The sequence below is a fragment of the Alligator sinensis genome, unplaced genomic scaffold (assembly GCF_000455745.1).
Source record: "Alligator sinensis unplaced genomic scaffold, ASM45574v1 scaffold628_2, whole genome shotgun sequence".
In the NCBI taxonomy this organism is placed as follows: Eukaryota; Metazoa; Chordata; order Crocodylia; family Alligatoridae; genus Alligator; species Alligator sinensis.
Window position 1 is genome coordinate 3,573,786 of NW_005841833.1, and position 13,995 is coordinate 3,587,780.

Below are 13,995 nucleotides of genomic sequence, written 5' to 3' on the forward strand. Positions count from 1 at the left end.
CCATCACAGCATCATCTAAAGTTAACACTGAAATACCCAAAAGCTCTCACCAACATTGATGTTTTCAAAACATGATGGTCAAACACCCATCTCAAGGACAAGAGAGGGTCAGAATAACCAACGAGAAGTTCCATTTACATCTTGCTACGGGAATGTGTATTTGTGCCTTGCTGTCCTTCACACCTGCCCTGACCAAACAATTTTCCTTCAGGGTTCCACTTTCTAGGCTACTTATTTCCTTGTCAACTTAAAAAGGTACATGAAAATGCCATTACTATTCAATACAAAACTTGATGAGCCAGCATTTAAAAAAATGGAACCTCTTTCCATTTACAGACACTGATATTCACTATTCATTTCTAAATACCATAAGAGGAACACAGGAAAACCAGTTAGTCTGGAAAATTTGACTAGCACCTAATCTTGTGCTTAGAAGATACAAGAGTACTGAACATGACTATTCAAAACTGAAATCAAAAAAGGATATCACTTTCATATTTGTGGAATTTTTCTGAAATTTCTGTCAAGTTGAGTTCTGTGAAGAGTTAACCTGGATACTGACTTTACAAGATTGGGTAACCAAGACAATACAGTTTTCAGTCAAAAAACTAATCAATCAATCAGTTGAAGTTTTCTATTGTCATTAGTTAATCATTTTTAGAAGGCAAATAGCAATTTAAGTAGCTTTCTCAGGTCACAACTCCATTCGATTCAGTGTTCCTTCCCTACCTGCTCCAGACAAAAGTGCAGTTATTCTACCAGAGAAAGGCCATTCTGAAAATCCTAGTCTAAGAGTTAGATGATCAAATCCCACTAAAGTAGATCCTGGTTTTTAAAAATACACACAAACTATTTTAGGTGTTCTGTCTTTTACACCTGTTCACCAGCCACCTCAGAATTGGACTACTTCACAGTTTCCTCATTTGTGAGAATCATCTAGTGGTCAGACTGGGTTAGACCCAGACTTCTGGGTTCAATTCTTGGTTCTACCACTTGCATGCTATGACATCGTGGACTAGTAATGTAGCCTCTCACCCTTATTTTGCCCACTGGAAGAACAAGGATAGTACTTACCTGTCTCACCAAGATGTTACAAGACTTCAAGTTGTTTTACAAAACTACTGAAGTCCACGTGAAAAGAACCAGAGAAATGCAGATGGATTCCCAGCTGGGTTTTCCAGTGAGCCAAAAGAAAGGTTCACTGAAAGGCAACAAGGCTCACATGCCTAAGCCCCAGGCATTACTGATCCGCCACATACTGGTGGGGACAGCATGACTTGATACTGCATTAATATTGTGGAAGAGCTGGTTTAAGCCCTCACAGCTCAGAGAAAAAAAGCACGCGATTCAAGCATTCCTCTTTCGTGACCATGGAAATACTGTTTGAGCAAGAAAAAATAAAGATTTGAAGGGGGCAGAATCCAAGTAGCTGGGAAAGCAGTGACAGAGCCAGAGTTGTAGCACAGAGACTGCACCTGTTAACAGAGCATTAGAAACATCATCACCTACCTCAAATTCTTCCCAGAAGCCTTGCTTGACTTTGTCAGTGGTCTCTGCTAGCTTGCTTAGCTCCCGCACCCGGCTTTCAATCTCTGCAGCATTAATACGGGTTGTGTTCAGGGGCTAAAAGAAGAAAGATGTTTTAACAGTAAGCAAAGCTATGGCAATAAGGACAAGAAGACCTTTGCTAACACAGCTCTCCTACACTCAACATGTTCTGTACAGATATCACTCCAAATTTTTAGGAGCACGGTATCACTATAGGTTTTGGAGCCCACTTAATTATGAGAGCGTTCCAGCATGTATCAGCAAATGGGGACTCAACACAAGCAGACAGAGTTTTATGGCTCCCATACTCTGCATTAAAGTGCTTCTCTCTTTCACTTCTAAGCCAGCTCTTGGCATCATTATAAACCTACTCTTCCCAGTGAAGCCAAGGGAATTTCTAAACCAATGAAGAAGTGCAGGATTAAGTCTTTATGGACTGCTAAAAAAAAACACCCGCAAAGATTAAAATCCAGTCTTCACATCTGACTGAAAGATTAAGCTTTGTTGTAAAATAGGATGCAAGTTCTCTTTGCATTAAAATAAAAAAAGGGATCTTTTTCTGATACCTGCCAGAATATAAAGAAGAGAGGTGGAGTGTCCCCCAACACAGACTGTGGCCTAGAATTAGCTCATTCTTAGGATCAAATACGTCCCATTTACTCACCTGTTTGAGTTGCAGTACTGTGCCCAAAGTTTCTACCATGGGATTCTTCTTATAGTGTTCCACAAGATCTGTCAGAGAGTCAAATTTTTCCCCTCCACCAACATCGTATTTCAGATCCTTCCAAGAGAGAGATTCAGAGTGTGGTCATTCACAACCATGTGCAAGGTCTGCATTGACAAAGTCTGCATTAATAGTCCCCTGGGCTGTTCAACCCACTGGAATCCTTTTAAGTAGGTTCTTAAAATACACGTTTAGACTAGTCCTACCAATCCTTACTGAATACAAAAAGAATGCCTTTGGAGGGCCAAATCCATTGAAAATGGTATCCATTTTTTTATTAGAAACTATTACATAGGAGTTAGGTTTTCACATGGAGTTAGGGGCACAGCTTCTGAATCAAAACTCGCTAGACCTTAAATGCTGGAAGCTGCAAGTGGCAGAGTGAGAGGGGAAAGACCCTGGCCATACTCTGTTCACTCTCCCTTTCAGCATCCACTCTCTGCTGGTGTGTGACACGGGACACTGGGCAAGATGGACCTGGGGTCTGACCCAGTAAATTGCAGTCCATATGCTATTAGTTTTATCTGCCTTTTTAGGATACCAGTCCCTTTACCTGAAGAAGGGCCCAATATTCTGCCCAGACTGAACACTTGCAATATATATCACAAGAATTCCAGAAGCAAAACTTGTCAGTCAGTCAAAGCAAATTCCCTCACAAAATGTGATAGTGTGTCCTGGCAAGCTGATATTAGTACTGCACTCCCCATTTGAAAAGAGTGAGAACACAAACTTACTCTCTCATCTGCTACTAGCATTTTTGTGTTTGTCGCAGCTCACTTGAAGATGTGGAAGGGAGCTCAGCAATATTTTAGTTTAAGAAAATCTGGGAAATGCACACATTTTAAAGGCTACCACATGAAGAACATACAGAAAATGACCTTGAACTGCATAGGATGTTTATCAAACAGAGCTAAAAAAAAGCCACACAAACACTCCAGCAGTTGGGCTCTTTATGTGCTAAGTATCTGATCAACATTTCCCTCTAAACTGTTAGTCTCCCTGCATTAAAGGGAAGGGTTACTTGTAATTTTTTTTTTCCTTTAGAGACAAAAGAACTCACAAGGATTGTATTTTCCGGAAGTGGTTAAAGTACTTTCAAATTTATCCCCCATCCCCAGGCACAAATAAAATGGTTCCAAGAGCAAATATAAATCACCATAAATTCTTGATAGACTTAGATGATTTAAACATGTACTTCAGTAAAAACAAACCAACCTACACAAAGCTTAGATTGTAGGTACTACATGTTCATTGGACTGTGCATTTAAAGGATGTTGTTGGTTTTTCTGAAAACACATTAAGAAGAGATGCAAGGATTTATCTGCCCGCACAGCAGAGCCATGAAAAACTCACATAGATGGATTCCTACTACAGTTTTCCAGGTCTATTACATTAACAAAATAGACACATTCAGACAAGACTACAACAAACTTAAGAAATATTCATGAAAATGAAAGGCTCCATCAGCAAAGGATTTGAAACAGATCTCTGATGCAATCACAGGTAAGCCTATTAGAAGCTTTTAGCAGTTGAGATATGCTATGGCATGATTCAATCGGGCACAGTCAGGCAGAAAAATAAAATCCTAATAGAACCTTGAAATTCTCCAAACAGCCCGTCTGAACTAACAGATGATACACTGTACATACAGCAGCATCTGACAAAGACATACAGACAGAGGCTGAATATATCTGAAAAGTCTGTAATGCTCTGCTGCCAGAGCAACAATCCCCCCAGGGGAAATAGTCTTTAAAAGAAGATGGTCCTCTTTTGTCATACCTGGCACCGAATCATGACGTGTGTCACTTTAGATTTCCCATCGTTACACTCCCCTTTATCATCCCCTGTCCGAACAGAAAGGACAAAGTCTCCAGGGTGGCTTTGACTCTCGCGCACAAGGAAGCTTCCATGTTTTCCTTTTTCTGTTAATAATTTCTCAGCTTCTTTTCCAGAGAGGTGCCCATGAAACCACCTTAAATGAAAAATAAATACAAGTGTCTTTCTCATCACTTTACCCAGGACAGTGTGCAACTGAGTTTAAACAGTTAGAAACAAGCCAAGACATTCACCCTACTCTGAAGGTTAAACGGCTATGTGTTGTCACAAACATACAGAGAAACTAGCAATGTAGAGAAAGGAGAACCTAGAAAAATTTGGACAAGAAGCTTATGTATGTGTGCACACAGCTGTACATATAAAAAAGACAAATTACTATGGACAAATGAATTTGGAAAGGATGGCAGAACTTTCACACACCAAGAGCTGATTTAAAATATCCAGACACTTGTACATTTAAGACAGCAACCAAGACTTTCTAAAATTCAATATAAATCATGAAAAACTAGCAAGAATTGACATAAGTACAAATCAATTTCAGTTACTGCATTCTTAAAGCCATAATTTCCATCATATTTAGGCCAATGATCATGTGATACACTTGAATGATTTCTGTGTTCTCATTTATAAACAAAAAGGATGTTTTACATTTTGTAAAATATGGTTTCTTCAGACCAGGCGATGGCTTGGCTCTTATTTTTCCTTGCTGTTTTACTTGACCATAAACTGATGTTCACTAGCCACAGCGCAGAATAACTGGCCAAGAATATTTCCAAAGAGAATGACACTTTGGAAGGATCTCTTGACTGTACTTCTTTCATAAATATTAAAAGACTAGGATCCTACTGATCAATGTTCAGCGCTAAGATAAGCATGAGCAATTTATGGATTTGTCTTTTAAACAAATATATTAATAACACTGCAAAAAAAGATGCCCTACAATGTATAATAGAAGTCACTACAGTAACAGAATTATTCTCTAAAGCTTTTACAACAACAGAATTTTCCAAGAAGGACCAGAAACTGGGCTAGGGGCTTTAGTATTAGAACATGCAACCACTACCAGGGCTTATCTTTTTCAGTCCAGATTCTATCACGCTTACTCCTCTTGCTTGCTTGCTACCTTATTTTGCAAGAAGCTGCACTGAAAGTGGAGGAACTACTTGCAAACTGAGGTACTGCTACACTTACTCACATTAGGCGTCTACTTCTATTTGAACAGTAATTATGGGAACATATGGCAAAGTGAATGGAAGCCATGTTTTTTCTATTACTACTTCTCTCTCTAACCTTTCAGATGTTGGATCAGCACAGTTGAGTGGATACTTCAACTCTATAACATCACCATTCTTCTCTTTGAGCTGTCCATGGTGTTCCATGTAATACTGAACTAACTCAGCCAAGGTGGCAAACTTCTCTCCTCCATACAGGTCATAGTAGTCACCTGTGTTCTGGATCTTAATATGGGTGACAGCTCCATTTCGCCTGTCATTTATTACACAAAGAAAAAAAAGAGGAAAAAAAAATCAACTTTACACAAGTTCACCGACATCAAATCAAATCACTTGAAATCATGTGTTCTACAAGGCTGAACATGATAGCGATTCATCCTTACAGCTACATCAGTCACCTTTCAGCAGAAATATTGCAACAGATTAAGTTGCTTCATCCACAGTGTGTAGTAACTACACAGCCAGTAGCCGGGCACTGAAACAATATCCAGGGTTATAAGAACAGGAAGTGGATGTTTAACAGTTATCACAGAATTAAGTGTGTTTTAGTTCTATAGCTGTTGGTTTTACTGACCTAAAACAGACTCTGAGTCCCCAGAGTCTCCAGCAAGAGCTCCTTAGGATTCCTACATTTGATTTGCAGTTCTCAGGAGGAAGGAAGCCGTCAGGTCCCATAAGATGCGTCATTAGGGGTTCCATGCTACCCCTACCTGTAGAGCAGAGCCCGGCTCTACTTGGTGTAAAACCTGGATAGGTTCCACAAACCATGCTCAAAGAGTGCTCCAGACATCTTAATATGTTTTTCCTGGACTTAACTAGACACCTAGGAAGTCCACAGCCTGAAACCTAGAGTCTCCCTTAATGACAGATTTGCTCCCTGCATCAGCCAAAGACAGCTGTTTATGTTACCCTAATATTAAGGAAGAGCAGAGACCAATGGACAGATATTTGAAAGGACCTTATCCTTTGACTAAGTTCCATTAAAATAACCTTAAATTGTAAAGTAACTAAGTGGCAGGTGATCTCAGAAAATGCATTTCCCTCTCCCTACACCTATGCTGTGCCAAGGGAAAACACTATAGTCTAGAAGAACCTTTTCAGAGGAAGCTGAAGTAATGCTGGTTGGCCTTACAAATGATTCTCCTTTCCTTTAACAGGAAAGGATTAACTTAATGTCTCCTCATCCTTAGCATAAGGAAGCATCGAAGTGCCAAGGAATGACTTCTCAACCCTATTTTTCCCAAGTCCTTACATTTCTTCTGTTTCCAAGTGAACCACTACAAAGGGAAAAGCTGCACAATTCTTGTCTCCAGATTTTCCCCGGAATTCTTTGCTCACATGGTCGAGAAAACTTTCTCTGTAGAAATTAATCTATGTGGAAAAGCATATGTTGGAAGTACACAGGAAGAAAAAAAGCTTCCCGTGTACTTGACTTACCGGACCGAAAGAGTAAAATCTCCTGGGTTACTTTTACTGGGCCGGGCCAGAAAGCTTCCATCAACTCCTCTTGTTAGCAGTAAATTTTCTGCCTCTACTCCAGTGATATTTGGATGAAACCATCTGAAAAAGGTTAAAAAGTAACACTTAAAGTCACAGTATTAATTTAGATCATATAACCTTGCAGTAGACACATCTAATACCATTAGAGTTGCTGGATAGTATTTGATTGAGATGAGTTTCACAGAGATACCTAGAATCACCTGTCAAAAAGACACTGAAATGTTAAGGGTTTTCTTTTTCATGTCACCATTTAAAATTAGGTTGCTACCTATAATTTTCAAGATTCCCCAAGAAAATATTCTACATGACCAACTCAATACATTTAGCTGCTTAGTTTAGAGGAGATATAAGAAAAATACACAAAAATAAAGATGCTCCATTGGTTACTTTGATTTACTCTCTGAAATACAAGAGCAAAGGAATATTCAATGGAACTGAAAGAAAAATAAGAACAAATCTTTTATTTAAAAAAAAAAAATCCCACCGCAACTTGTAGTGTCCAAGGCCACTTGATGCCACTGAGGCTTAGAACTTAACAGGACTGAAACAAAAATTAGACATTCATGCAAACACAGAAAAAACAGAAGTTGCATTAGTTAGAATTTAAAAATATAAGAAGCAAAACAAAACCTCATGCTTCTGGGCACACACCAACCACCGACGGATGGAGGTCAGGTAGAAACTTCCCTTCTGGACAAGTTAATCCAACCACAGACTTGCTTGCACCTTCCTTTGAAGCATCTGGTACTGGTCACTCTCAAAGACAGGACACCTAGATGGAGCCTTGCTCCAATCTGTTATGGCAAGTCCTGTGGTCCCAAAATACCACAGTCTAAAATTACGGACACGGAGGAATCTCATATTGGTTTTCACCACCCACAAGCAGCCTCCTGAATGATGAGCACAAGGACTTGCCCATATACAGAGGAGAGCTGTATGTGGCCTATATCTATAACAACTAAAGATCACTTAGTGTCACCACCTATGGCATTAGCTTTCAGACCTATTCCTAGCGATTTCATTTACAAGTATACACTTCCCGTAGCTGTACTCGAGCTTTATTCCACTGCTGCAGCACGGAAATAATGTAACTTAGAGCTGGCCCCATGGCTCTATCAACCACATATTTGAGCAATTGCAAACGGTCATTAGGCAACTGTGTGGCCCACAGGGAGATTGGGATTATTAAATCTAAGGTTCACAGCAATCCCTACCACCCCTTAGTTCTTTGGCCCAAATGAACATTAGGCCCAGTCCATTACATCCTCCCTCCCTACACTGTAGAATTGCCTAGCACCAAAACACACTTCAGGTATTACAGGTCAGAAGCTAAAACTAATGCAGAAACCTGTATTAATGAAACATGAAGGCTGGACACCTATAACCTTCCTTTGCCATACTTCTGACCCTGGAAAAAAAAGTACTGGAGGGATTCTAACCAAAATATTAAATTTAAATTAATTTTTAAAAGACTGGTGCAGACAAAAAGTTTCTGAATAAAGGAAGGCACTTAAAAGAGCTCAGGAAGAAACTGGTGTGTAACCTTAAGTGCAGGTATAGTCTCATGTATTAATGCAGTCACCTTTTTGACCCAAGTTTGAATCCGACTCCCAAGGTACAGCTGAGGCAATCGCGGTGAGATACCTTAGTGTTCTAGGTAGCTGAAAAGAGGTTCCAATTTTTCACACATTTTAAAATCTGGGAAAGCTAGAAATGAAACAGACTCCACTGAGCCCCAGAATGACTGAGACAAAACAAAACCATGAAATAAGAGACTGTTACAGAAATGCCAAGTGCTGGACAAAGTGCACAGAAATCCAATTTTAATAGCCTTGTCACACTGCAGCCTCAGATATTTATATCCATAACACCTCTTGCAATTAGAAGTTTCCCTCAACATTTGGAGGCCCTCATTATTTGTATTGCTGCAATAAATCATATGCACAGGGCCATTTACATTTTTATTTTAGATTTGTACAGGGTATCCAAGAGAGAGAACACGCACAATCCCTTGCTCTTTGTATCCCATTGGGTTTTTAGTTTTTCACTGAGTAAAGCAAAATATCAAAGCAAGAGCAGTACTCGGCTGCCTGGCAGCCATCTCCCCTGTTACAATTATAAAAATGCTATATCTAGGATTTTACATCACATTTCTGATCATTCCAGACACAAGTCAGCATTTGGTGTTAAGCTGCTGTAACAGAAAATATGCAAGAGCATGTTTAAATACAGGGCTACTACTTTGCTGTAGTGACTGGTTCAGCAATTCTTTATATATGAAAGACAACTTAAGCTGACAGACCTTTTATTATTATTCTAATTAGGGCCTTATTCAGCACCTTCTCTACCACAATTACATTTTTGTATGTGATGCTAGACATTTTTAGCTTCCTGAAAAGCTGACCTCAGAGTCGGTCTACCTAGCAGGTACATGGAAGTTACACCTACAGGAATACACGGTCCATTTGAAGAGGCAGTAAATATTCTCTTTCTGCCTCCATGGCCACATCCACATGAGCAGGGACATTGGTTTCCCCAGGGACAAGACGCAGCAGGATACCCTGCACCGTTCCTACTTGTGCCCAGGGAACGCCCATGCCACGTGCACTCTGGCGCATGGTAGGTTACCCCAGGTAGGGTAAGGAGGCTGAGGCCAGCAACTGTGCTGGCCCCAGCAGCCTTGCCTGGGGTCCCCAGGGAGCTGCAGCAGACACTCCTGCCACTGGAAGTCTGGCCAGCAGCTGGAGTGTGGCTACGGCCAGCCAAGCTCCGGTTTTGGGCAACGCGTGCTGCCATAACATCAACCACCCCACTTTTTATAGGCAAGGGTTTTTTTCTCTGGGATCCCCCAGGGTCAACACCCCCTGCATTGCAAGGTAGCAGTGCAGGGAATGCCTGCATGTGCTACCTGCAGTGCCACATACCGCACATCCATGCTCATCTGGATGCAGTCTGTATGTCCTACCTAAACCAAAAGAACTAAGCAATACTGTTATTTTAGCTAAGCAAATAACTTGCATAGAAATGTGTTTGTGCATATGCATACAAATATAGCTCAAACCAAGACAAAGTAACCAAAACATCCTACTTCAAGTTATCCCAGTAAATAAAAACCAAGCATCAATTGGTAAATAATCTTACACTTCTGCAGTGCCAATAAGCCTGAAGGACCCAAAGTTGTTCCTACAAAAAGAATACAATGCCACTGGCATGCAGCTGGTTCTGCAGATATTCTGATTAGGAAAACTGAACCAAACCCCTTTATTCTTTATAAAAAGGCATGAGATTGGTGAAGATCACACAGGACCCTGAACTAGCTCCTTTGAAAGATGTCCCAGATAACACAAGGACCGATACCGCAAGACAGCTCCACTGAAGAAAGTAAAGTCTGTTAGTTGGACAGGGACTGTTAATGTCAAAGCACAGCAACATACCAGAGACTACCTGGGATCACTGCTACCCCCTCTATTCCCACTTCAAAAAAAAAAGCGTAATTTTAACTTCCCATAGCTGTGACTTTTCACTTCTCTGGCTTAGAAAAGATGCATCAAGGATTAACACATACTGCATGTTACATGAACTGTGGATTGCTTAAAAAAGACCTCATCCCAAACTGATGACTAGCCATTACGTTGATGGACAAGAGGGCCCGGCCCAGCAGCAGAAAGCCAAGAGGGCCTGAATTACGAAGGAAGAATCTAGCCCATTGTCCTCAACCTCAGAAGCATTTAGGTGCCTATGGTAGCACACAAACACCTAGTGAAACCTCCAGAAGCATCTTGTTATCTAACTCCCTTTAAAAAAGTCTGGCCTCAGATGTGTACCATGAGGCTAAGCAGCTAGATGGGGAATACAGCACTGTCTGGAAGGCATAAACGCCAAGGAGAATTGGACGTGGTACACAGGAATGTTGCTGGATAGAATTAAGATTTCCCTTCCGTGTCAAGAAAAGTTTCCAGGTGAGGAAACATATTCAGCTTGGAAACAGCCTCTTAAAAGAAGTTAAATCTCTAAGATTTAAAACAAACAAAAAAAAAAAACTTGACTGGAATGGACATTAGAAAACGTACTCTGAGAAAGAGGCTGGTTCTGGGAAAGGGAAGTTGGACTTTGGACCTTAATCTTGTCCGTTTTCCACTCACCCACCCCAACACTTAACTTGTTTTAGGAGAAACAACTTCAAAAATCAAAGCCACATAAGTTCTAATAAGCAAAAGGCTTAAGATAAGCTGCTTCTTTAGGTTCAAATAGAAAGAGAAGCACTGATACATAAGGAGGAACGTTATCAGAACCAAACCCACAAGCATGTGATACACAGAAGTTACAGCAACTTCACTTTGAGTTCCCAGACACTAAGAATGGGATGTTGCAGGTACTACATACAAGCATGCATAATTACCAGTCAGAAAAGTAGCAAAATTGCAAAGAGAAAGACAAGATGGCCTCAGTGAACAAAAGGGACTGCAAAATAACTTAATTTAAATTTGATTAGGAAATCATTTAAAAACAGATAATAAAAAAGGAGGAAATTTTGCCTGCGTATCAGAAAAAGGAGTATAGTAATAAATGGGACCAGAAAAATCTACATCCAGGAGACCGAGTTTACCGCTCTTTACCTAACTTTCATTCAATGATACGTAGTTCTTCTGCTCTCTCATCCTTTTATTTTTGGCTCCAAGTGGGAAGATGCATTAGTCGGTCACCCCAAATAGAAAGAAACGGGGGTGTTAGCGACTCGTTAAACGGTTCCGGACCGGTAATCAAGATCGCTTCCTCTGAAGTTCTGCCACCACGTATGCTTTTGAACCAAGGTGGCCACATCCCTTCCAGCACTAGGGATTGGAGAGACAGATAGCAGTAACGTAAACTCTATAAAGGATTTTCTCTTACGCTTCCTTTTATAGAGATGGAATGTATTTTAATTTTTTTTTCTGCTTTCCTTTTTCCATCTCTGATCTAAGCACACACAAGAGTTATTCCCAGCAAAAGACTAAGAGCCTATAATGCAACCAAAAAAGTAATGCATAGAAGCATAGTCTAATTAAACCATCAATCCTCGCTGTGGGCATAATGTTTCCCAAAGCTATTTGGATTTAATAGATTCTGCCATGCAGCACTCTGCATCACTTGGCATTTCAAAATAAGGCAAAGCTGTTAATGCAAAAAGGTAACCAATGAGACTGTCACTCCTCATTTACAAAGGGAATGGGGATATCAGAGAAGAGGGCCTTCACCCTCCTACCCTCCCAAGAGAATCATGTGCGCAGCAGGGAACATGCTCTTGCTTCAGATAAATTCTCAATCACTAAGATGTGACTGTACAAAAGATCTATTTGCAGAACTGCCATGTTTGAGGACATTCTTCAATCATGTGCTATATTAACTGCACGTTTCTGTTTTCTTATTAGAATTGGAATAATCAGTACCTGTAGTGGGGAGAAACAAACGGCATTATTTTCCCGCTTGAAAAGAGAAACAAACCAAAAAAAAAAATCAATATACTTTTCCATTTTGCGACAAGGCAAACAAACTGGATCTCCCTTTTTGACTGCAGTACTGATTAAGTCACTTCTAAGCCTTGGCTGCCACAAGTGGAGCTATCAGGAGGTGGTGACTTTTAATATAATTAATCCTATTTATAGGCTCACCCTCTACCTGCATTATCTTTGCCCATTCTTTTTCATGAGCAATTTCCAATTTAAACTTCCGCACTCACAAGCCAGAAAACAAACACATACTTTTAAGAAGTGCTCAACTAACCTATGCAGCTATATTTTCAAGGATGGGTAGAGGAGAATCCAAAAACTCACTATAAACAAACACTGAAGAACCCACACACGGGTGATTCTTAACCTTTTTAGATGCAAAGCTCCCCTCAGAAAGTGAAAATTACAGAAAAATAACAGAGCAATTCTTCTGTTAAAAAGAACTTCATAGTATTAAAAAATAAACTTTCTGACTTGCTGTGGTCTTTCTTTTGAAAGCTCTGGGTTTATCTTGCACATTGTGCTTGCACAGCTAAGTGTGCGTGACCCCATAGCACCCTTGAAAGGATCCCAAGCCACCCCAGAGCACCATGGCATCCCAGCTGAGAATGACTGCCACACACGTGCGCCTCTTCCTTCCTAACATAACACCGACTACAGCGGTGGTTCTCAACCTTTCTGGACTAGAGACACCCCTCCTCACTAGACTCAAGGCCCCTCTCCACCACTTTTGTGAACGGAGTAGCACAGATTACAGGCTTGCCTCCTTGCAGAGAGGCTGGGCAGTGGTGACAGGATATTATCCAGGCAGGGACAAGCCTGAGCCTGCACTTATCTGCTTAGTTTCGCCGCTTCTCTCCTCAAAGCACCCTTCAAAAGTTCTGGTAGCGCCTCAGGGTGCCCCGGTTGAAATATCACAGTGCTAGGGGATAGGAGAAGGGTGAATGAAACCGAGCCATCCAGTTTCACCCTCCCGAGCTCAACAACCAGAACAAACTGAATCCAAAAAGGAAAACACGGCCAAGGAGCAGAATAAGAGTAAAAGAAAAGGCCGTCCATTAAGTGCACTATCGCTCTCGTCATGGGGCCACGAGTTCAGGGGCTGCAGGTACAGCAGCCCTCAGCACTGCAGATGAACGTGTCAGAGAGAGGGAGACGAGGTTCTCTCGGTAAATCCGATATCTTTTATTAGATCAACTCAAATAGTTGGAAAAATCCTTCTTTGCAAGCTTTCGGGTATAAATACCCTTTCACCAGGCTGAGGAAGCATCTGCAGTTGGTGTGCGCTCTTCCTGGGTGGAATGGCTAGAGGGAGGATTTCCAAGGCCCCTGCTACACATTACATATACTGCGCAATAAACCCAGACAGGCCACCTGTGCAAAATAACGATCACGCCATAAAAAGGATTCTCCAGCTCTCAAAAGAGCCGGCCAGCTACAAAGCCAGGGCTTGAAAACGTGGAACAACTCAGTGGCCCCTGCTACAAATTAGGCAGATTACACAATTAACTGGTTAATTGCACAAGAAACATAAGCCGGCCACACATACAAAGGAAGACGGCCTACTAGCGCGTGCGAAGGAATTATCACACCATTCACTGGTGAATCGCACAATACATTCACACCGGCCACACATGCAAAGTGATGATCATGCGACTGACTGGTGAAG

At 41.0% G+C, this 13,995-nt stretch overlaps 1 protein-coding gene across 1 annotated transcript in view; it reads right to left on the reverse strand.

Moving 5' to 3' along the window:
- The window catches only part of PTPN11 (protein tyrosine phosphatase, non-receptor type 11), a 36,216-nt gene extending 24,565 nt beyond the window's left edge, over positions 1 to 11,651 (reverse strand). The window contains 6 exon segments of the mRNA XM_025198708.1: positions 1,510 to 1,623; positions 2,213 to 2,329; positions 4,052 to 4,244; positions 5,399 to 5,593; positions 6,778 to 6,900; positions 11,461 to 11,651. Of these exon segments, the coding sequence (XP_025054493.1) occupies positions 1,510 to 1,623; positions 2,213 to 2,329; positions 4,052 to 4,244; positions 5,399 to 5,593; positions 6,778 to 6,900; positions 11,461 to 11,498 (780 nt within the window). The 5' untranslated portion in view covers positions 11,499 to 11,651.
- Positions 11,652 to 13,995: the final 2,344 nt, after the last annotated feature.